Genomic DNA, 25,424 nt, shown 5'->3' with positions numbered 1-25,424 from the left:
TTATGTTTACTACTGTAAGGAGCTTTGAGGGTTATTTAAAAACACTCATAAATTAACATTATACTATTATTATTGTCCTTCAATGCATAGTCATGAGAATTGTGAAGAGAGAAAATCTTGCAATACTGCACTCACCACTCTGGGCAAGATGGCAAATTTGCCAAGCATGAACTGCAACTAATAGCACCAATGGTCATAAGAGACGCTGACACATCGAGGCCACTCTGCGTGGCCTCTATGAACTGGGCTGTTAAATCTACACAAGAGCTAATGCTGAATTCAAACAATTCTAATTCCTTAATGCCATATCCTCTTCATTAAAGTCCAGGCACTACTGTTTTGTAAATCCTTTAGTCACCTCAAAATTGATACCCAAAATATAAACAAATAATTGTTCCACATAGACATGGAATACTTGTTTATTCTGAAATATAACTGTTCTATCTACATACACTTCACAGTTTAAACTATAAATCCCACCATTTTCTAACTGCTTTTTCCAATACAGGGTTGCAGGGGAGCTGCAGCTTATCCTGGCATGCAGTGAGCGCAAGGTGGTACAGTATACACGCTGGAGGGGACAGCAGTCTATCACAGGACACACACAGATAGACACACACAACCTCACACCAAGGCCAACTGTCCCAGAAGCCAATTAAACTACCAGCGTGTCTTTGGACTGTGGGGGGAAACCCACACAAACATGGGGAGAACATACAAACTCCACGCAGACAGCACCCCAGGTCTGGAATTGAACCCAGGGCCCCAGTGCTACATGGCAGAAGCGCTATCCACTCCACAGCCATGCTGGCCCTTTATATAGATTTTAATTTTCTTTTCATTGTGTTCCAGAGTACTTATTCTCAGTAGTCATAAAGGTAAGACAATGCATACTGAAAAATTATTTTATTTTCTTAAATGTAGCACAAAAGGGACAACAGTGAACACTAAATCCCTGATCCACCCCTCTTCATATTATACTCACTGGATATATATGGCATACAGTATGTATGGGGAAACAGCCAAGTCCTGTCAGCTGCAAATGGGCAGGGATGTTTTTGGTAACATTTGGTAGAAAACAGACCTCTTGCTCTTTGAGTAAGCAAAACATGCTACTATCTGGAACCCGATTCTGTGATTTTTTTAAGGAGCATATTTGTGATTTTTGAAGTGGGCCTAAGTTTCTTATCATTAATATTCACGTTTGTTTTAGGTAAGATGATTGTCACTATCGTTGTTGCTGTGTTGAGAGAGGTTAATGTTACAAATTACTGCCAGAATTTCTTCAGTATACAAACTACCAAGAACAGAAAAACGCAAGAGAGGTTACAGACACAAGTGGGCTGCTCAAGTGACCGTATTCATTAGGTTGCTAGTAGCTAGTAGTTTACTGATGAATCATGTGAAACTGTCTCTTGTACTGTAGGAATCCCAGGAACAGGTTTATCTCTAGAACAAATCTGACAGCTTGTCCCAGAGACAGTTCACCCTCTCAATGCATGTCGTCATCCTGGCGCCCAAAAGCTGACACCAAACAAATAGCAGGTTTAAGTGATATTGAGTCAGAAGTCCCTACCTTCTGGCCTCCTTCTGGGTCCAGCGAATGCACACACGCTACATACTCCTGCATGGCCTGTTCTTTGCTCATGTCCCCGAGCTGCTTCCAGGCCTGCCTGCAACATCACAGCACAATGTGTAACCCATCGGCAGCCTTACAGAGCCCAGCTGGTAGAAACCACACTCTTAACCGCTTTTCAGTAGGGCAAATGTTTTGTTTTCTATTTTTGATACAGTTCGGCAAGGAGACTGTCAATGCTAGAACTCATCTTCTCGGGTACGTAATCTAGTCACAGTCTATCCCATAAATTGACTGACAGATGTTACTTGCCTAGGATGTTACTTAGCCTTTAACAACTGAAATCCTACTTACAGTCCCTGGTCTGTTGGGTTTCTTACAATCACTGTAAAAGTTCGCACATTTACCTTTCTTTTTTTCTGGACAACACTGAAACCTATATTTAGTGTGGGTTTTGTGGACTCGCACAGATTTGTCTCTTGCCTCGTGTAACTTAAAATGAGTTTGTGCACAATACTTTAGCTATCGCTTACTAAAAGGAATACATATTCAACAAACTGAAAAGGTATCAATGAGAAGAAGCAAACTTTAAGAATATGATTAGCTAGTCATCATGTGAACAGAGGATAACAATGGCTGTTTCAAACAGCAAATCCACTGGAATTTAACTGTATTCCTATTTTAAATTCACAGTGGCAATATGCTCACTGTGTGGAAAATGATTCAATTTATTTTTTTAAATTGCTCGATATGAAATTGATCATTTTATTACCCTGTTCATTTATGCCGACTGCTTATTTCTAAATTTTGTATATACATAATGTATGTAACTCAGTAGATAGATAGATAATACTTTATTAATCCCGTAGGGAAATTGATGTGTTACAGCAGTCCAGCCCAAGACAAGCAAAACAGACATCAGAATAGTTATAAAACAAAAGACAAACAAAATAAATAAAAATAAATAAATACATAGGTGTGTGCAAAATGTCCAGATCATAGTCGCTGTAAAAACAATAAAATATGTGCAAAATGTGCATAGGTTTATACAGACTGATTGTCCAAAAAGTACAATGGTGCACCATGCTGTCCATAGAGGAGCAAATGAAGGGCTAACAGTCCTAGCCTAGGGCAGCGTTATACACCCTGACAGCCGCCGGGAGGAAAGACCTGCGGAAACGTTCCCTTGAACACCGTAGCTGGAGCAGTCTGTTGCTAAATGTGCTCCGCTGCCCAGTAACAGTCCCATGAAGCGGATGAGAGGCGTTGTTCATGATGGCTGTGAGCTTGTTCAGCATTCTCCTCTCAGCCACCACCTCCATGGGGTCAAGGCTCATCCCCAGCACAGTGCCAGCCTTCTTGATGAGTTTATTGAGCCTATTTGCATCTTTTGTCATGATGCTGCTGCCCCAGCACACCACAGCGTAGAAGATGGCCGCCGCCACCACTGATTCATAAAAAATGTGTAGCAGTGTTCCACACACACCAAAGGACCTGCGTCTCCTAAGAAAATAGAGTTGGCTCTGACCTTTCTTGTACAGGGCATCAGTGTTACCAGACCACTCCAGCTTATCATCCAGGTGTACCCCTAAGTACTTGTAGGAATGTATGCCCTCTATGTCCTCACCCTGGATGGAAACAGGGTTCAGCGGAGACTTATTCCTTGGAAAGTCAAAAATCATTTCTTTGGTCTTGCTGGTGTTAAGCTGGAGATGGTTAAGATGACACCACTCCACAAAACTGGTAATCAAGCTCCTATATTCCTCCTCCCTCCCCTCTCTAATACACCCCACAATTGCAGAGTCATCCGAAAACTTCTGCAGATGACATGTCTCAGAGTTATACCTGAAGTCAGAGGTGTAAAAGGTGAACAGGAATGGAGCAAGGACAGTCCCCTGTGGAGCCCCAGTACTGCTAACAATCTGTTCGGACACACAGCTCTGTAGCCGTACATACTGTGGCCTGCAGGTCAGATAGTCTAGAATCCAGGACAGCAGGGGAGTGTCCACCTGCGCCGCCCTTAGCTTATCTCTCAGTAAAGGTGGATGGATGGTGTTAAAGGCACTGGAGAAGTCAAAGAACATAACTCTCACAATGCTCCCCGTCTTCTCCAGGTGAGAGTTAGCTCTGTGTAGCAGATAGATGACTGCATCCTCCACTCCCAGGTGTGACCGATAGGCGAACTGCAGGGGGTCCAGTGCTGTACTCACCAGGGTTCTGAGGTGGTCCAGTACAAGCCTTTCCAGAGTTTTCATTATGTGTGATGTAAGTGCCACTGGTCTGTAGTCATTCAAGACTTTAAGGTGCCCCTTTTTGGGTACTGGCACCAGGCAAGATGTCTTCCAGAGCATCGGAACCAGTATACGTGGACAGTAGGTTTGTCAGAAATACAAAATGTTTGGAGACTACCAGGAGAAATAATGTCACAGGTGCAATGTAGTACTACAAGGAGGTACTGTAGATGGATTATGCTTATAATCACAACGTAGTTATACAAACAATTATCTAAGAAGACAGTTTCCAATTAAACCAGTTTAACTGTAATTCATTCTAACTTACCATTTCCTTTGTCCTTCAAAGTCAAAGAAGCCTGGTTTTGCTGTGTTACATGTTCCAACTTTGACCTGAAAAGTCAAACCAGACAGAATTTGAAATCTGAAAAAAAGTTTTATCACATACAATGAATTTACAGTTTCTCTTGCTAGAAAGCATCATCATAAAGTGCTTAACATATTTTAGTCCAAGCGGCAAACATTGTACTGTATCAAGATTATGAAAACAATGTTTGAGGTCATTCTGCAGGAAATACAGGACTGAATTTAAAAGTGGCAGTAAGAAGGTGAAAACTTTTTTTAAAAAACTTATTTTAAGCACTTTCTACAAATTTCAAGAATTAAGAGAAAGAAAAAATAAGCACTGAAGTGAACAAATATAACAATAATTATTCAAGGCAAAACTGGTTAAAGAATTTATTAAGCGATGTCGATCTCATGAAGCAGAGCAAGTCCTGAACTTCTATTCTGTACGTCAGAAGAGCTTGCTGCCATCAGCAGCACGGAAATAGAACATTTTGAGATTATGCTCAAAATGAGAATGTGTCCTTGGAAACACAGTGTGTGGTGTCATTGCCTTTATCGTTGCTCATTTTATTCAATTTAAATAGGTCAGCATGTCTCAGATAGGCGTATTTGGCTCAAATAAGGATTAACGTTCAAATATGAATTTGCATTCACAGACTGGATTCACATCTTGTTACTGCTACTTCCAAATTCTCCAGACCAGAGCTGCTTTCCAATCTGATTCATACACATTTAGTAGCTTACAATCATAGTACTTATCCCTGTGTCACATGTTTTTATCATGCCAGTGAAAACTCTATTATTGGTGTCCACACAAGTATCTTTTAAAATGGCTGTGTAAAGTATTTATTTCTGCACTTTTCTATATCTGATGTCACGCGAGAGTTTGTTTTCATTAACGATTTTTAAAGCACTTTCATATTCCTTACATTAAAATTGCGAATTTAAACAGGTATCATCCGAGTCTTCTGCCGATCAGATCTTGGTCCTAATAAGTCTTTGACTGACGACTTCAAGATGTCATGAGGAAATTGCTTCTTGCCAGTTGTTGTCTTGAAGATGTAAAGTGGGAACTTTCCCCCGTCACAGACTTCAAGAAAAGCAACAACAAGCCAACCCGTTGTTGCGCACAAATCGCGACTTCAGAAAAGTCGTTTTGTACACTTCTATTCAACGTTCGTCAGTTAAAACGATCCCTTGGGAAACTAGAAAATATTGCTAGTGGTTTCTACATCCAAACGTACTCAGTACTTTATAAACACGAAGGTTATCCCTCATTGTCACCAACTACATGACAGAAACTGATTATGCACATGCTGAGTGCACATTTGTAAGGTTTTAAACTAATTGATCCTGAGCCCGAAAACACATCAAACACGCCTTTGCTTCAGTTTATTAAAGAGTTGCCAAAGGTTTGGGGTTGCTTTACCTGTTTATACCTGGCGTACAGGTAAAGCAGCTGTTCTCTGCTCGCTGTCTGCACCAGTCCACGGAGCCGCTCATCTGCCGCTTCAAACTCGGCTTCGAGCTCTGTCTCTTCCAGGCGATACCCCAGGTCACCAGCACCGCAACCTTCCTCCCCGAGACCCGTCTGAGTCCGAATCTGAACCACCGAGCGGCTCTCCTGTGTCTGGCCGAGCCGGGTCGGTACCTGAACCCGTAGCAGAGTCGGGGGAAGACGATGGAGAGCGAGACGCCATATTTGGAGTATGTGCTATAAATATAAATGTTATGATCGTAGTTTGTATTTCTCGAATAATCTAAATCGATCTCCAGGAACACAAATTATATTAAAATTACTCTCTCATGCAGACAGTACCAAGATGCTGGCTAATCGTTTCAGGACTTGTTGCTCACCGCGGGGAGGTCGGCAAGATGGCGACCAGTTCGCACGTGTTTTGTTAAGCGCTGAAAAATTTGGAGTCTTTTTCCCTTAAACTGTTGGTGAAAGGAGAAAATTTGCTTTGATTTGGATGTCTATGATTTTTGACTAACTTTATGTCAATTTTTGGAGAGTTTTAATTTTATTTCTAACCCAAAAAAAGTTAAAACTTGGATACGATTTTTTTTCTTTCCTCTGAATTGCACTACTGGAAAAAAAAACCCCGTTATTTTAGGATGGATTCGATCTCTGAAAAAAGCACTGGTGGAAAGAAACGAAAAGAGAAGGACGTTTCGAAAATGCCGCAGCCTTCAGGAGGGCAGGTGCACCCTGCAGCAGGGGCGAGCGGCGGAGCCGGGGCGCCCCCGAGGCCGAGCACTCGTCCGCCCTCGACAGCGAGAGGAGCTCCGGAGAGACGCAGCTGGAACAGCTGCTCGACTCCGACTGAGACATTGAGCCCGACACTCCGGAAAAGCCCCTCATGAAGAGGATGAAAGACGAGCCGTCTCTGCTGGAAATGCAGAATAACATCGTGGTGCTTCTCTCCAGGAAGATTAATGAGAGAACAGATCATCTGGAGGCATTGATTCGAAACAACACGATGACAGTTGCTGCCTTACAAAAGTCAGTGGACTTCGCGTTGGAGGAGGTGAGAGACTTAAGATCAGATATGAAAGCAGTGAAGGAAGTGGTTAAAACAAATGCACACATACTGTTGTCAATCTTAGAACTAAAGAAATGTAAGAATGTGTTGCAAAGTTGTGATGAGGCAGGTAATGTGGTGGGGCAGTTTGGCTTGAGCAGTGTGTTGATGGTGGAGAAAAGATGTCTGGGATTGTTTTGGTGATTTTCAATGATGTGAGAGAAGTAGGTGGATCTAGCAGACTCTATAGTAACCTTATATTCAGATAAGTAATCTCTCCAAACCTGATAATGTACATGTAGGCCGGAAAGACGCCACCTACGCTCAAGTTTGCGAGAGGCTGCCTTCATGGATCGCAGATGGTCATTGTACCAGGGGGCAGGGCGTCAGGGGTTTTCGTGATTTGACAAAACGAAAGGCTATTTTTTTTGTACTGCAAGAGGTTTAATGCAGATTTTTATTTTTTACAAGAGACGCACGCTTGTTCTTCGGATTTGAATTTTTGGAAGAGTCAATGGGGGAGTGATGTCTGGTTATCATTTGGTAGTAATCATTCTGCGGGGGTTGCAATATTAAAGGGTAAATTTAAAGGTAAAATTATTAGTGGTAGAGTTCATCATTTGGGCAGATGGATAATTCTTGTAGTGGCTCTTAATGGGAAAATGTTTTTGCTGGGGAATATATATGCTTTTAATAATGAACAATATAGCAGAGACTTGTTTCTTGAAGTTGAAGAAGAAGTGAATAAGGTGAAGGACAAGTTCCAGGATATTGAAATTATTTTAGGGGGTGATTTTAACACAGTCTTTGATGTTAAGTTGGATAGATACCCTGTACCTGCTAGATCTCCCCCTCCTGATATGGAGTTGCACAGGTTATGTCAAGGCTTAGGAATTAGTGATATATGGAGATGTAAACATCCAGGACTAAAGGAGTTCACGTGGTGTAACAAGGACAGATCTAAACAATCAAGAATAGATTTTTGGTTAAGTTCAAATGCATTAGAAGGACAGATTAACAAGGTTTCTATTGAACCATCAGTACTATCTGACCATAAAGCAATTTATCTTTCTGTTAACTTGAGTAACAATGAGGATTCTAAAGTCCCTAAGACTTATTGGAAACTCAATAATATGATTTTGGAAAATGACAGCTTTAAAATGGAAATGAAGGAAATTATACAAACATATTGGAGGCGAGCTCAATTAACAAATTCATATAGCCAAAACTGGGAATTTATGAAGTATAAGATAAGATTGATTGCTATAAAAAGAAGTAAAGAAGCTGTCCGCTCTAATAAAATAAAGGAAGAGGAAGTTATTAAGGCAATTTGTGATCTTACTGATGACAGCAATACTGATCAAACAGATGTTTGTAAATTAATTGGACTGCAAGCTGAACTGGATGAACTATACATAGAAAAAGCAAAAGGAGCTTTTGTTAGATCCAGGAGACGATGGTTGGAGGAAGGCGAAAAAAACTCAAAATACTTCTATAATTTGGAAAAAAAGAATGGAGATTATACATCTCTTAGTAAACTTAACATAGATGGCTGTGAAACTCAAAATCCTGTAGAAATTTCAAGATATGTATCAGATTTGTATGGTAAGTTATATACTAGTAAGGCATGTTCTACAGAAAAAATGTGTGATTTTCTGAACTCATTAAAAGAAGACTTTAAAACTATAGACGAAGGGTTTAAAGCCATCTGTGATAAAGAGATATCCATCTTTGAAATTAAGAAAGTTATTAATAAGCTCAAGGTTAACAAATCTCCTGGTAATGATGGCCTTACCACTGGATTTTATAAGACCTTTCGAGATGATTTGGCTGAATTTCTTCTTCTGGTGTTTAAGGAGTCAATTGACAAGGGAGTCTTACCAACCTCGATGACTCAGGGCTTAATAACCATAACTCCAAAACCAGATAAAGATCATTTGTTGATAGATAATTGGCGGCCTATCACTTTGATTAATAATGATGGAAAGATTCCTGCTTCTGTTTTTGCAGAGAGACTGAAAACAGGCCTTGACTCAATTATTGATGAGTCACAGTCGGGTTTCATGAAAGGAAGACATATATGTAATAATATTCGTTTGGTGTTGGACCTTGTAGACTATGGTGAACTTATTAGTCAGGATAGCTTTGTTCTATTTGTGGACTTTTATAAGGCTTTTGACACAATTGAACATTCTTTTATTTTTGAAACTCTAAATTTTTTTGGCTTTGGTGAGTATTTTCAAAAGGTAATTAGAATTTTGTACAATCAAGGTAACAGCTCTGTTAAATTGGCTCATGGAACTTCTCATAGATTTAGAATTGGTAGGGGAATTCGACAAGGATGTCCCATAAGCCCATTCTTATTCCTGCTGGTCACACAAGTTATGGCTATTCATATAAAACAAGATGTGTTTCAGGGTATTCAAATACAGGATAGAGAGATTAAGTGTTCCCAATTAGCTGATGACACAACGCTATTTTTAAGAAACCATGCAGAGATTGAGAAGGCAATTAAGTGTATAAATGTTTTTTCCTCTGTTTCTGGTCTTTCTCTTAATTTAAAAAAATGTGAACTGATGGCTCTTGGGAACTGTGATGTTTCATCTATATGTAATATTCCTGTAAAAGATGTAGTTAAATATCTAGGTATGAAGATTTCCAAAAATCCAAAAATTAGAAATGATCTAAACTTTTCTCCAATTATGCATTCATTTGAAAAAAAACTTGACTTATGGTTGTTAAGAGACCTTTCTTTAAATGGTCGAATACTTTTGTCTAAATCTGAGGGTTTATCTAGATTAGTTTATGCTTCACTGGTTCTGGACGTACCACCTGCAACTATTAGGAAAATTGACTCCAAACTTTTCAAATTTATCTGGAGGAATAAACCCCATTATCTTAAAAGAGAAATGATTTGTCGTCCACAGGCAGAAGGGGGCTTAAATGCTTTAGACTTTAGGACATCTAATGCTATTTTTAAGATTAAATGGATACAAAACTATTTAGAAAATAAGCAAAGTATATGGCATATAATCCCCAATCTGATATTTCAAGAAGTAGGGGGTCTAGAGTTTTTACTAAAGTGTAACTTTGACATTGGAAAAATCCCCTTGAAACTTGCCAGTTTTCATAAACAAGTACTTCTGACGTGGTCACTTATGTATAAACATAACTTTTCCCCACATAGATTTACTATCTGGAACAACAAATATATAAAAATTAGAAATAAAACCTTATTTTTTGAAAACTGGGTCAAGAATGATATAATTTGGATTAAACAATTAATCAAGGCTAATGGTAAAATATATAGTTACACCGAGTTTGTTAATAGATACAATATTTCTATTACTTTGGATCAGTATTTTACTGTAATTAATGCGATTTCTGGGGAAATATGAACTCTTTTAAGGAGTTGTAATAGTAGTCCTTTAGAAACATTGGAAGAATTTACAGCTCATGTTAGACTACAAGGAAAGGATATTGTGAATTGTGGATGTAATAACCAATTTTTGAGATCCCTGTTAAAAAATGATAATTTACTTGCGACTACAATATATTGGAATTCTGCATTTGGAAAACGCATTGATTGGAGAAAAATTTGGATGATGCCCAATAAATATTGTATAACCAGTAAAATTAAGGAGGTTTCATACAAAATAATTCATCAAATTTACCCAGTTAAAACTCTTCTTACCCAACGATTTAAAATTAATATAGATGACAAATGTGTTTTTTGTGACAATAGCCCTGAAACTATTCAGCATTTGTTTTGGTTATGTCCCAGGGTAAAAATGTTCTGGACTAAGTTGCAGAATTATATTAAAAAAGAGACTAATATTGATATTTGTTTTGTTGAAAAAGATATTATGTTAAGTTTCAGCCCCAGTGAAAACAATAGAAAAATTTCGTTTGTAATAAATTTAATTATTATACTGGCACGTTATCACATACATAAAATGAAGTGGTCTGGGAGGTACCCTGTGTTTGAGTATTTTAAAATGGAAGTAAAGGGGTATTTGCAGACTATTTCGAAATGCAAAAATATGAAAGCGGTGCGGACATTATTTTTATTTAATTTGTTTAATCTTTTTTCATAACTTGAATTGATGTAGTAGTATGTACCCCTGATGCTATTTTTGTTTTGAATTGTTATATGTACTCTTGTTTGTGTTGTAATGTTTGTTCTTTTGTTAAGCATAAATAAAAATTTAAAAAAATTTAAAAGAAAAGCAAAAAAAAAAACTTGTTGCTCACCGCGGTCCGTTTACCGTTCGCTCCCCTAAGCGGTCCGAAGGGAAACCAAAGACGCAGAGTACATAAGTTCCTAGTTCTATATATACAGTATAGATGGAAAAAAGAAACGCAACATTTTCTGGAATGAGAATACTATAGTTATAGCTTATGTACTTTCACAAAAAGTTGTCAATTTGTTTTAAGCCCTCTGACCAGCAATACAGCTCGTGCAGTGAGGCATTGCAACTTGCCAATCACACAAAAGTTCATTAGGTGCACTTGTTGTTGCACAGTAGAACGTTGATAGTTCATCTGGCTTGCTTGGTTTTTCAGTAGCTAATTCAGTGGCTAAGTCATTCACGTAACTCGTCTAACCCTTTCTTCAAGGACATCAGGATATCGGCGTCCACATCATAGTTGGGTAGTTTGTTCCAGGCCCCAAACCCTTTGAATAAAAATATGCATTTCCCTGTTTGGTAGATTATTTAAACCTCTTATATTTAAAAAAAATTCAAATAGTTTCCCCTAGTTCGTGTTTCACTACTCAATCTTATGAAGTGCACTACTGTAGGTCAGTAGCTTTGAGGATTTTGAATAGTTTGAATAGTTACTTGCTATAACTATGAATAGAATTATGAAGGCTAAGACTGTTTTATTTTTTTAATGGTGTAGTACACCAATAAGATATTTACAGACAACATTAAAACTAACAAACCATTTTGTGATTTAGTTGAAAAGTGTCTGGTCATGGATGTGGCAGTGTGCTCACCTATTTGAATAACACAACATTATACAAAAACATGAATGCAATTATTTTTATTTCAGAAACAGTAGATCAGCTAGGCAAATGAGGTTCCCATCATTAGAACTCCTTTTTTGATTCTTACAGGAAGGCTCTGGATAAAGCGGTCGACATCTTCGACAGCAAAGATGGTTTTTTTGGCATCTTCCTGGAGTTTGGAATTACAGGGATCCCTGGAAACACAGAGTGGTTTGACATGTCACTGTTCGAGTTTCTTTATTCCATGGCAGCAGGTCAGATAGACTTTGGATACAGTTCTTCCCAGCGGCATCTTAATGTCAGGTTTATTCAATAAGAAGCTATTTGATTAAAGGTGTGTGGTAATTTGGCTATTAGACAACTGTTTTTCAGTCATTTCAATCACATTCATAACTCTAATTCCTCTCATCTTCTATTGGACTATTCACCCCTGATCTGTACTATTACCTGTCCCTTAACCAGTTCAATACATGAATTTCCCTAAATGCCTATTGCCTTTAATTTAAGAAGAACACTATCAAAAGCATCTTTAAAATCTAATCATATCATTTTGTACGTTCTGCGTGTTTACTGCTGTGACTTGTTTGAAGAATTTTAACAAGTTGGTAAAGGAAGAATGACCTTTTCTAAAACCATATTGACTACTGCTAGGGTCTTCATATGAGCGATCCTGTTGTTTAGTTCTAAAGTGGTTTTCATAACTTTACTTGTAAAAGAAGTAAGACGTATTAGCTTATATCTTGTCATATAAGTCACATTTAGTCATATTTACTATACCGAGAGATACTGTAGAAGGGAATGAGGTAGGGCACTGAAAATGGAGAAAACAGAGTACTGTTGAAGAGGACTGCCAAAGATTGATGCACTGGACAATGGACTATTTAGAAGAAGAGAGATCAGGTAAGAGTAGAGCTGCACAGTTAACCACTAGATCAGAGTGGAGTTTAGAGTTCTGCCTCACCATTCCCATGGAGGTAGCAGTGTCAATAAAAAGTGACATTTGCAGAAGACTAAGGCCAATTTGTGTAAAAATCAGTTTGTTTTTAAAGGATTCTAAATTTAGGATGAATTCCCCCATTCTACATAAATTCCATCCAATGTCTAATTCTGAACCACACTGGTCACTAATGTGCTACACAAAATAAAATCACAGTCACAAACTAAATACTCACCATCTGGAGTGTTCTGAGGCTTGTTCCTACTGAATCTGTCCAAACTAAAAACTTCTTTTTTGAAGAACTATGAGCACACAAAGAAAACAATTAAGGAATATTTCTTCCACAGGTATTATAATTGAACTGTTACGTACTGTATTGATCTTGATAAATTTGTAGTCATTATTCATACAGAATATTCAGCATTGGCCACCATAGCAGTTGCTATTCTTGTTGATTGCAATTAATAGAAATGTCATTCTATTCCAATAATTTCTGTAGTGCTAATATTAAAAATACAATAATGCCCAAATTAATTAATAATTAAAGTTTGGGTAACTAATCCATACCTTGTGTTTTTGAGGCTTGTTGTACTCATCAGGCACTTTAAAAGGTCCAAAGCTTTCACAGCTCCCGCGTCCACTGGATGTTCCCTGGGCTCTTAAGTTTTCCAAAGATGGATTTGTTTCATTCTGAATTCTGAAGTCTTTTGACCTATTACCCATGATCTTATGCTTTATCATGGAGCCAAACTTTTTCAAAGGATGTTTCTTGACTTTCTGGCTCACATTCACATCTTCATCCGGCGTATTAACTGCAAAGGGGATGTTGCTGAGCGAGAGAAGCCCTTCGCTCTCAGACGTTTTGGTCAGTTGCATTGGGGTCATGTAATGTTTTGCTATGTCAATGCGCAGACCACTCTTGCTTTGGGCTGGACTGACATTTTTGTCCTTATTAAGGCTGGGATTGTACACATACCAAGATGAGTGTCCAGGCAACTCCTGTCACAAAAAAACAAAAAGTTACAGTTCAGTGATTGTTGTTTCAGTTTTAGAAGTAAATCAAAACAAGTAACACTTCTCTTACGGAAAAAAAGATAAGGATTATGGGGTGTGTATATGATTTTAGCACTGACGTTAACACTAGAATAAAGGCAAACAATGAAATATAAAATAATCAGTTTAAAATAATCAGACATCAGTTTGGAAATGTAGACAATACTGTGAGCAAGTCTCTCTATAATAGCAATAACTCACCTGATTGCTTTTGTACTAATTTAATAAGAAAGTGATAAAGCTGAAATCCACAGACAGGTGAGTTTGGTACTGTACGTACGCTATGAACTGACAATAGGGATATTTCTGAGATGTTATACAATATTAGGGAAAACAAATCTGGATTTGTAGTTTTATTGCATTGTAAAGGAAAATGCACAACATAACTATAATCATATTTACAAAATGAGTTCCATCTTCCAGTACTTTCTACACAAATGTCTGTTAATTAGGTACAGAACAGGTCCATCCTACTTTGGTAAGAGAAATTTTTACAGGTTTGGAACTGTTGGTCATACCTCATCAACCACATCATGCGAAGAGGACTCCAGAAGTCGTGTTTTCATACTGTCTGGCCTCGAGGAGCTCTTCCTAGTCTTCTTAACTTTGTTCCCTGAAACCTTACACTGCTGTACTACTTCTTGATCCTGGACTCTTTGAGCCAAATAATCTCCAGGCTTCTCTGGGGTCTCAGAAGCAGAGCAACCTTTTTTCTTATTAGAACAAGGTGTCACACCAACAGCTTCTCCTAGGGAACGCGATGAGCAGGGCTTATCCATAGTGTCTTCTGGCTGGAAACAGTTTTCAAAAACACTTTGGACTGTTGGAGAAAAGCCCTTTGGAGACTTTTTCATAGAAGACTGTAGTTTTTTACTTCTGACTGTAGTTACATTTGTGTCCACAATTTTGTCCTGTGTGGACTCACTGGTTTTCTGAGAAATGAGAGATTGTGAAGATGGAATTGAACACCCGCTTCGTAAACCATGAATTGCAATAGTTTCTTTAGCCACACAACAGGCCATTTCCTTGATCATTTCTGGATTCTCTAAGGCAATTCCTACTTGTAACACTTTCTTGTTGCCATTGGATTCCATCAGTTTGCTGTAAACAGAGCTAACAGTTTTCTTGATGGCTTGCTGTGATGGAAAATGTCCTTCAGCCTTTGGTTCACTGATGGTTAGAGTGGAAACCTTTGACAATTCCTTCAGCGCATCTTTGGTGAGTTTCAGTGCCAGGTCCCTGACCTGAGACTCAGACAGCTCTTCCAATTCCCCAGAATAATCTTCTGGTTTGGGGAATCCAGGGCGAATTTTCAAAAGCAGTTTTGCAATGATATCTTTCAATACATCTATTCGACCAATAACAGGTGAAGGTTCTAACTGGTTCGTTTTGGTGCACATGAGCTGCTCAGTGCTCCGGGTTTCCATATCAATGGCAGCTTGAGGAGTACTGGACTCAGGGCTGGAACAGTTTAGCTGAATTTCCTTTAGCAGATTATCTGTGACTCCATGTACTATCTCAGAAGAAACAAGAGAAATTTCAGAAGACTGAGCACTGGGTGTTGCCTCTTTGTTGTGCTCACTAGTGATTCTAATATCACTCATCACCTCATCAACCTTCACATCATGCGAAGAGGACTCCAGAGGTTGTGTTTTCATACAGCCTGGCCTCGAGGAGCTCTTCTTAGTCTTCTTAACTGTCTTCCCTGATGCCTTACACTGCTGTACTCCTTCTACATCCTGGACTCTTTGAACCAGATAATCTCCAGGCTTCTCTGGGGTCTCAGAAGCTAAGCAATCTTTTTTCTTATTAGAACAAGGTGTCACACCAACAGCTTCTCCTAGGGAACGTGATGAGCAGGGCTTATCCATAGTGTCTTCTGGCTGGAAACTGTTTTCAAAACCACTTGGGACTGTTGGAGAAGAGCCTTTTGGAGACTTTGTCATAGAAGACTGTAGTTTTTTACTTCTGACTGTAGTTACGTTTGTATCAACAATTTTGTCCTGTGTGGACTCACTGGTTTTCTGAGAAATGAGAGATTGTGAAGATGGAATTGAATGCCCACTTCTTAAACCTTGAATTGCAATTGTTTCTTTAGCCACACGACAGGCCATTTCCTTTATCATTTCTGGATTCTCTGAGGCAATTCCTACTTGTAACACTTTCTTGTTGCCATTGGATTCCATCAGTTTGCTGTAAACAGAGCTAACAGTTTTCTTGATGGCTTGCTGTGATGGACAATGTCCTTCAGCCTTTGGTTCACTGATGGTTAGAGTGGAAACCTTTGACAATTCCTTCAGCGCATCTTTGGTGAGTTTCAGTGCCAGGTCCCTGACCTGAGACTCGGACAGCTCTTCCACTTCCCCTGAATAATCTTCTGCTTTGGGGAATCCAGGGCGAATTTTCAAAAGCAGTTTTGCAATGATATCTTTCAATACATCTATTCGACCAATAACAGGTGAAGGTTCTAACTGGTTCGTTTTGGTGCACATGAGCTGCTCACTGCTCCGGGTTTCCATATCAATGGCAGCTTGAGGAGTACTGGACTCAGGGCTGGAACAGTTTAGCTGAATTTCCTTTAGCAGATTATCTGTGACTCCATGTACTATTTCAGAAGAAAGAAGAGAAATTTCAGAAGACTGAGCACTGGGTGTTGCCTCTTTGTTGTGCTCACTAGTGATTCTAATATCACTCATCACCTCATCAACCTTCACATCATGCGAAGAGGACTCCAGAGGTTGTGTTTTCATACAGTCTGGCCTCGAGGAGCTCTTCTTAGTCTTCTTAACTGTCTTCCCTGATGCCTTACACTGCTGTACTCCTTCTACATCCTGGACTCTTTGAACCAGATAATCTCCAGGCTTGTCTGGGGTCTCAGAAGCTAAGCAATCTTTTTTCTTATTAGAACAAGGTGTCACACCAACAGCTTCTCCTAGGGAACGTGATGAGCAGGGCTTATCCATAGTGTCTTCTGGCTGGAAACTGTTTTCAAAACCACTTGGGACTGTTGGAGAAAAGCCTTTTGGAGACTTTGTCATAGAAGACTGCAGTTTTTTACTTCTGACTGTTCGACCAATAACAGGTGAAGGTTCTAACTGGTCCGTTTTGGTGTACATGAGCTGCTCAGTGCTCCGGGTTTCCATATCAATGGCAGCTTGAGGAGTACTGGACTCAGGGCTGGAACAGTTTAGCTGAATTTCCTTTAGCAGATTATTTGTGACTCCATGTACTATTTCAGAAGAAACAAGAGAAACTTCAGAAGACTGAGCACTGGGTGTTGCCTCTTTGTTGTGCTCACTAGTGATTCTAATATCACCCATCACCTCATCAACGATCTCACTTGCTTCTCTGCTAATACTGGTTTCTGGTGAAAGGGATGAACATCGGGAAGCTGAATGTGTCAGCTTGGAAATGTTGGTCACCATAGAGCTGATTATGGTTTTGACCACTGTCTCATTTCTGGAGGCTACAGCTTTCTGTAGAACTTGTTGGGATCCAGTTTGACACAGCAATTCATTGTGAACAGAGCTGGCAACCTGCTGAATCTTGTGTGGTTCATGAAACACATCATTATCCTGTTTCACAACTGTTATCTCCTGGTTTTCGGACAAGTCCTGCAACACACTGTCAAAGAGGTCCACAGCTATCTGACTCAGCAAAGACACAGACATCTTCCCTGGGATTTCTGTAGAAGTTTCCTCTTTTATCAAAGTAGGGTATATCTGCAATAGCAGCTGTGTTATGATGTTTTCCACAGTCTCAGTACACACTAAAGTCATATTAAGTGATTCTGTTGATTTAGCCATAGAACTTTCCTGGAGCCCAACTGAGGAAACCGGTTCAATATTCAACGGTTCTACAGGGACACTGAGTGGTTTGATTTCAGAACTGTTTTCAAGGTGGGAGTCTCTTTTCAGTTCCTCAGAAGAACTCTTCTCAATTTCTGATGTCACCCTGGCTGCTGGTATATTACCTATGGTAACAAAGAGCTTTTCATTTAATGATAGTAAAACAAAATATCAGAAAGTATGTACAATTGAAACAAAAACTAAATTATATTGAGAAGTAACGAATGACAGGCATCACAAAATATTTGAGTATAAAGCTTCATGTTCCTGTAAAACTATTACATCTTGGAGCTCAGGTAACTACATACAAACAAGCAGCCATATTCACAGATACTGTATATATGGCTACTGAATATATGGCTATATTCACTCATTCTCTCATTCATAGTCATGGCCTACACTATCTTAGTCTAAATACATCAAAAACTTTTAAAAGATACAAGAGATAGAAAATCAAGGTACTGTATATTTACAATACAACACAAGAATTACCCCCAACTTATATTGTGTTAACATCTTACAATATACTGTAGCAATCAATACATTTGTATTTTTTTCTATCGTTCATAGTTTCAGTTCTGTTTTCACATCTTTCTATGAGAAATTGCTCAATATTACACATATCTTTGAAATAACACATATATTGGGAGCTATATTTTAATAATCTTATGTGTATAAACACAATTTTTAAGTGTCCATTTCTGTAATTGTTCCAATTTACAGTATAGAAACGCAGTATATTCAAGAAACAAGTTAAAGTGCAGTCACTACATTTTTTAACTTGTACTTCATAGCAACTAAAAGGTTAATACACTATTAAATGATTTGATTTGATTTCCTTCTTACCTTGATTTTCACTGTCTTCAGGCTTCATTGATAAATCACACACAGCAGACAAAACATCCATGACAGACTTTACAAGCAAGCTAGAAAGCTGATTAATTGCATCATGGTACATCTGTGAACTGGGCACTGATGGTTCAGTACTTTTCTGTGGTCTGTGATCCTTGGCAGTCAGAGACACTTTCTCTGAAATCCTTTGGGAAGACTTAAATTCCGGATTTGTATCACAATCTTGAAAAAGTGAAACATCTTTCTCATTTTCGTCAAAAGTTGGAGAATCGGGAAAACTGAGGCACTGCTTCAACAGCTTTTTCACTGATTTCTCAGTAAATGAATACAACAACTGCATAGAAAGCTCTGAAGACTTTGGATGGGATAAATCCTGAACAACTAGATGGCTCTTTAAAGTTGGATCTGAATTAGATTTGTGAGCTGTGCCCAATTGTACTGCAATTCCCGATTTCAAAATTAAATGGAAAACATTTTTGACAAGTTCTTCTGAAAATACACGCAGAGATCCACTCGAGACAAGTTGTTCCACTTTCCTTTCAATAGGACTCATTGTAGAACTCTCTGTGGAGGTCCTGACGTGGTCCTTAGGCTCTTCTGAAACCCTTGTCTGTAGTGGGGGGAGATTGTGCTTTGCTGTGGCTCCTGGTACTTGAGATGCACAGGATGCCTCTTCAGCTGAAAGCTTTTCAATGTTCAAGTTAACATTATTGGAGTGGGTTTGAAATGCTATATTCTCAGTGATGAGACCAGCAGCACACTCTGATTTCTTTTGGCTTGCTCTAGACTTGCTTTTTGTATCTGAGGCCTCCGTTAAACCAAGTTCGCCCATAATAATGTCAACAATACTCATGGCAACAATTTCAATGTCAGACACTGCAGGCTCTGCACGGGCTATGTGTTCTGCTGAGAAGTCAAGCTTTGGTGAAATGAGAGGGCTTGGCTGGTCTCCTTCTTCAACATTGTCAAGTGTTGTTTTCTCTGAGCCTCTCTTTTGTTCTGCGGTATTTAAGCTGTTTTGATCTGTAAATGAACCTTCTATCACATTGCTTCTGCAAGGAAGTTCCATGAACTCTTGTTCACCCAGTCCCATGTCATTTGAAGTAGAGGGTTTCTTCCAAACCCGGGACCGGGGAACTCGATTGCTTTTACATGTCAATTCATTTTCTTGTTCTGCTGTAGGTGTAGGTTGATGCTGAAGCTTTGATGAAGCATCAGTCAGGGCTCTATAGGGACTGTCCCGACTCATGACTTCTGTGTCATCTGTATAAGAATCAATCACCATCCCAGGCACATTTACGGGTGGGAAACGTTGAGCAGAATATTCTCTACGGTTACTTTTAGTGTACTCTTTATGGACAGTGTCTTCTGCACTAGACATCCTGTCTTTCCCATATTGTTCACCAGAGAGGTGCATTGTTTCATAATCTGGCTTTAAGACCACATCTGAAACTTTAAGATTTTCAAATGTAGATAAAACAGAATCCACCAGTTCACTTGCTTGAAGGGTTTCTTCTGAGGGTTTTGCTCTTGCTCCTGAGCAACATCCTTTGTCATCACCCCTATTTATTTCACTCCTGATTGTTTGCAATATCTGACTGCCAACATCCTTGGCACAGATGATTAAATTTGCCTGATTTTCCTGATTAGTCCTGCTTTGCCTTGAGAAATCAACGTTCATTAACACACCTAAAGGTTCTGAATCTTCACTAAGATGCTTACAGGGTGCTGAGTTTGATACTGACATGCTTTTCTTAGTCAAGTGTGGTTCACTAAAGCTCAGGTGTGAAACTTGGACTGAAGGAGGAAACATCTCAAGTGAATCTGCTGATCTCTGCTCTTTAGCAGATAAAACTTTCCTTGCTTAGAACAAAGACAGGCTCTTCTGATTCCAAAAGTGTTTCAGTTTGTTCTTCACAGTTTTGAAGAGTTCCTCAGTCATTGTCCTAAGGCGCTCAGCTGTTCTAGTATCAGTTTTAATTCCTGATGTTCCTGGTAACAGGGCTGTATCACAACTTTCGAATTTATTTTTGTAGTCTGTTGAGAAAGAAATCTTCTCAAAGCATGTAGCGTAATGTAGTTTTTCTAAAACATCAACAACAATCTCCGAAGCCAGTTCAGTGGTTTGCATATGAGAAAAAGAGTCTGAGGACATTGCTTCTTGAGCATGTTTTGTTGCATCTGGTGTTTTACATACATCATCAGCTGTACTGTTTGGTTGCTCTGGGAGATGGGCAAGTCCAGAAGATATACATTTTGCAGCTGCTTTTTCAATAATTTCACTTATTATCCTTGTTGCTGTACTATGGAATACAGAGCTGGAGGTCCTCAGCATCTTCTCTGATCCTTCACTTTCTGCATCTGATATGATGCTCTCTCCAGAAGAGGAAACACTTAAATTGTCCTCAACCAAGTTCATGTCCATTTGCCCAATTTGCTGTTTTGAAGAAATGTTCTCCGATGACACCATCTTTGGAGGATATCTACAAATCTCCATTGTAATTTGATTAGGGACTTGTCCTGTTGCCTTATCAATATCAGATAATATGATTTCTTCAACAGGACATATCTGGGATTTTGATTGATCTGGATTACTCTCCTCTCTTATAAATGTAGAAGCATCTCTCTCCCAGTCTTTAGGATATGGTGAAGGGCTTTTAATGGTGTCTAAAATATATTGCTCTTCAAGGTACTCCAAAACTGAAGTAACAACCTCTCTAGCCAGAAGGCTTTCATCTGAAGCCTTCTTTGCCACTGTTGTGCAATAAATCTCCTGGTCTAACTCTTTTTTCATTGCTTCACAAATGGCTCCAGCAGTTTCTACTGTATAGGTGCACAAATCTGAAATATCTGACACAGAATCAGAAAACACTGAATTTTTTGGTGAAGAGCTGACACTTGAGCTCTTTGCATTGCTTTGAGCAGGAGAACTGGAACTAGATACATCTTCTTCAGTCTGGGTGAGTAAAGATTTGAGCTTTCCAAATATAGTCCTTACAATGCCTTTTGCAACTGAACTAAAGTCAAAAGTATCATCAATGGATCCTGTTTCTGTGCTGCCTCTAGAAGTTTGCGGAGCAGCAGCAACATTTTTATTGGATTCTTGCAGATATGTATTTGTTTCAATACAATTCAGTGCAAACGAAACATTTTCAAAAACAGAATTTACAATGTCCTTGGCAATAACAGTGACCCTATTGTTGGGAATCTGAGATTTTGGACTTATTTTTTCCAAAATGGAGATTTCTGCAGCTTCTGGGAGCAATAATGACTGTTTTGAGTTACTCTCATGTAAATTGTTACCCACAGGGGTGAAATCCCGCTTTGTTTTTTCAATGATCTGAGATACTATCTGATCAGCAATTTCAATGATTTTGGCTTTAGAGATCCCAAAAGCAATATCACTGTTTGCTCTTTTCATTCCCACACTTGATTCCGAGGCGTGAGACTTTAATTTGACAGATGGGGGCCTACTGCCATTTGTTCTTTTCTTAGTCACTTTTGCCTCATCTCTCTCATTCTGCTGGGCATCAGGACTCTGAAGAAGGTAGTTCTTCTCCACAGATAAGCTGGAGGAGGGTGAAATCGTTTCTAAATTTTTCAGAATTGCTGACACAAAGTCACTCATTGACTGGTTATCGCCTGAATATGTTTCCTTCACGTCACTCATCTCATTTTCAGTATTTGCTTTGCAGAATTCACTCTTGACTTCTTGTAAGACAGTACTGATTATTTCTGTTGCCGTAACCGCTAACTCCGCCTCATCATATTCTTCTGAGTGGAGTCTCTGGGATTGTCCTAAGGCATGTAGGTCACCACCATGGCCACCCAGGAGTCTACAGGTTGACCCTGACTCAACAGCGCTTGTGAAAAAAGGCTGGAGTCTTCCAGAGACAACTTGTATAATCTCACTGGCAACCTCTGAGGCTACAGATTCTGTCTGTGCTTCTAGATTAACACGCACAGTCTTTGGGGTGGGAATTCTTTGCTTATTTTCTGACAAGGCAGACTTGACACGTGCAATAACACCATCCACAAGTTCAGTGGCAAGGTTATTGGATCTGTAGTGGGTAATCAAGACACCTAACGCACAACACTGGGGTTCCATCAGCTGAGCAGGAAGCTGTGCTTCAATGAAGGCTCTGCTAAGGACATCCTGTACTATACGTTCTGCTTTTGTAATTATACTAGACTTAGTGATTCCAAAAAGGTCCTTCAAAGGTTCCGAGAGGGGCTTTCCAGCATCTTCTCCTCCATCAGCAACCACAATCTCCTTCGAGGGTGTTCTGGATTTTAATCTGCAGGGTGTATTTTTCCCCATTTCTTCTCCTGAACTACCCGAGGACGAGAGGGGTGAAGGGAAGGGAGTGGAGATCCTGCATCTCGTTGACATGAAGCTACTGCTCCTACTCTGGGACTGCCATGTGGACCCCGACTCAGTACCAAGCAGAGAATGAGAACTCAGGGTGGCCTGTAGTGTCTCCTCACTACTGCTGAAGTAAACCGGGGACTCAAAGGAGCAGTGAGACACGCTCCTGCTCCTCTCTTCGTTGTAAAGGGAGATGGCGGGGAGCAGCACTCTGATAATGGATGCTGCCACCCACACCACTATATTCTCCGCCATGCCATTAAGTTCTTCTGTTGTTATCTGTTTTAAAGCAATAGTACAAAAGTAACCACAGAGCACTTAAATGTTCAATATACAGTACACCTATCAATATAAGACCTACTTTTACTTACTTGTCAGGGTTCATTGTTTCCCATGTTAACATTTAGAAATTTGCAACCAAATTTTGAATGCCAGCACAGATGCAACTAATACAAATATACTGTTGTCTATACAGTATAGTAAAAATCTATTATAGATATACTGTTGTATGTATAGAAAAATATATACAGTACAGTATTTCTAATATATAAATGAAGCAAGAACAACAGAATACCAGTCTAACCAAAGAAATAGAATGGTCAGTATTGCATATTTTAAGTGGATTCCTTAATTTATAAATAATTAAATGTGCAGACCCCTGTTTCATTCCAGAGGAGGCAGTGTCAAAGGGTTCTTTTGGCATCGAGTCTATGGTAGAAAGTGAAGTCACCCCCTTGGAACCTGGACAGCTTAATATTCTCTGGCAAAGAGGCGCAGACCTTTGGCATAGTGGAATATCTCTGCTCTGAGGAGTGGCTATGTGGCTCTGACGCCAGGGCAGCCACAATCAAAACCTAGTGGGAGCTGAGCTGAACATGTCAGGGAAGGAGCCACTAAGCAACAGCTAGGTGGACTAAATTTCAGGATTTACTGTACTGAAGGAACAAATTAACATATTTCTTTACATTTCTTCTTTAGTTATGACACTGTGCATTTTAACCTCAAGGAGCTATCTGGAAAAATAAAATGCATCCATTACATTCAGACAGCAGTGTACCTTACCTGTCCATATAAACTGTCCTGAATCACCTTTCTTTCACTAAAAAACATTATCATAAAAATTAATTAGTGTGACATTGCTACTACATGGACAAAATACTAACTATATTTTGCAATCTTAAAAAATGGTGACTAATTAACAATATATAGGCATCTTTTCTAGTGGCAGAACAATTAATCTATTTTAAAGCACATCCCTGTGTAAAAAAGATGGCCTCCTAACCATGATTATGTTCGTACTTTTTCAATTTACCTACTGGATGTCTAAAACTTGCTTAGGTTTTTCACTTTAATATGAGAGGCTTATAAAATAAAAATCACCACAACAAAATAGCACATTGGAAATGATAAATCTTAAACTTCAAACTGCAACTGTTTCATAACACTTTAGCAAGTATGGTACAATTGTGTTCCTATGTGAAGCAAGATCACTGCTAATTTACATCATTGTGTTTTCAACAACAACTACTTGGTCAGGCGCAATGTATCTAACCAGTTTCATACTGGGTACTTCATAATTGACACATGACAAATACAGTTAAATTCAGAAATATGTCATGTTTATGTTTGTACCCTGCAGACATTGTGTTAACTTCGTAGAGATTAGACCTTAGAGAATTTAGAGATTCTGTGAAACATGCAGTTTGACCAGAGGTGCCCAAACTTTTGCATACAACTGTATGTTGCTGCTGCATCATTCAGGACAAAGCCCAAAATGCGTTTTCAACACATTTCATGACTTAGTGTTACTTAGTTGTTACTGCCCTCTGGTGGTTGTTGATTGAAACATAACATCCATTCAAACACGACCAGACATTTCTCCCACTGTCAATACTTCAGCAAAACTTCACATTTTATACCGGTGCCACAACATATTGTTAGTTATTATGATAGAAATTTGTTTTAATATGACTAATATATTATTGTTGTAATGCAGTATGATCAGAGTTATACATAAGTACAATACAACAGTTTATTTTTGCGAAGGTTCAGTTAGTGTATTTTGACTGCTGCTCTAGTCATCGTCAATATCAATATTCAATGTCAATGTTCTAGTCATTACTACAAAGCCAGTTTATGGTAAACTATATCTAGGATTTGGAAAAAATGCACATGAGCTAACACAAAGATGTGCACATGTACTGTACTGTTAACAGACTGATTCACGCATTCGCAAAGAGAGAAAAAGCAATTTCACAAACTCAGCTGGAGAAGTGAGCTCAAAACAGAAAACAGTTGCTCTTAACATTTACATATCACCATACTAAAATGATTAAAATAAAAACTTTATGTACGCACTGATGCTTAACATACCACAACTGCAGAATGTAGGACTTACCCATCAGACAGCTGACTGATCAGAGGGACTTCATGAAACCATTTGGAATCAGTAGTCACCTCTTCAGTGGAGTCAGGTGAAATATGAACTGACCCAAGAGAAAAGAATTATTGTCGCATTAGAATTCTCATGACATGCATAAAAAAGTGATCAATCCAATTAACATCCAAAAAAGGCAGAAAACATGGATTTATTCATAGAAAAAAATAGGATGCCGATTAGGATTTATTTCTCTGTTTACCCATATAATTTCAATCATTTTCACACCTTAGC

The 25,424-nt window shown here is 38.9% G+C and overlaps 1 protein-coding gene across 1 annotated transcript; it reads right to left on the bottom strand.

Moving 5' to 3' along the window:
• Positions 1 to 11,796: 11,796 nt before the first annotated feature.
• Positions 11,797 to 16,647, bottom strand: LOC148811428 (uncharacterized). Its single transcript, XM_088908766.1, has 4 exons — positions 16,384 to 16,647; positions 13,199 to 13,630; positions 12,867 to 12,933; positions 11,797 to 11,888 (listed from the first exon to the last, which is right to left on the bottom strand). Exons 1-4 carry the CDS (start codon positions 16,645 to 16,647, stop codon positions 11,797 to 11,799), a joined length of 855 nt encoding a protein of 284 aa, XP_088764892.1.
• Positions 16,648 to 25,424: the final 8,777 nt, after the last annotated feature.

This window comes from Atractosteus spatula (genome assembly GCF_055471065.1).
Source record: "Atractosteus spatula isolate fAtrSpa1 chromosome 11 unlocalized genomic scaffold, fAtrSpa1.hap1 SUPER_11_unloc_1, whole genome shotgun sequence".
NCBI lineage: Eukaryota > Metazoa > Chordata > Actinopteri > Semionotiformes > Lepisosteidae > Atractosteus > Atractosteus spatula.
The sequence above is the reverse complement of the archived record's forward strand: the minus strand, read 5'-3'. Positions and strand labels throughout refer to the sequence as shown.

Bases quoted from the DNA above. Each gene is read 5' to 3' on its own strand.
- LOC148811428 (XM_088908766.1), bottom strand. From the start codon at position 16,647: ATGGATAAGCCCTGCTCATCACGTTCCCTAGGAGAAGCTGTTGGTGTG. The intron at 13,631-16,383 runs GTGATGAGTGAT...TTTTTGTGACAG, and splicing joins ATGATGTGAAGGTTGATGAG to GAGTTGCCTGGACACTCATC. The intron at 11,889-12,866 runs GTGAGTATTTAG...CTGTGTTTCCAG, and splicing joins GCCTCAGAACACTCCAGATG to GGATCCCTGTAATTCCAAAC.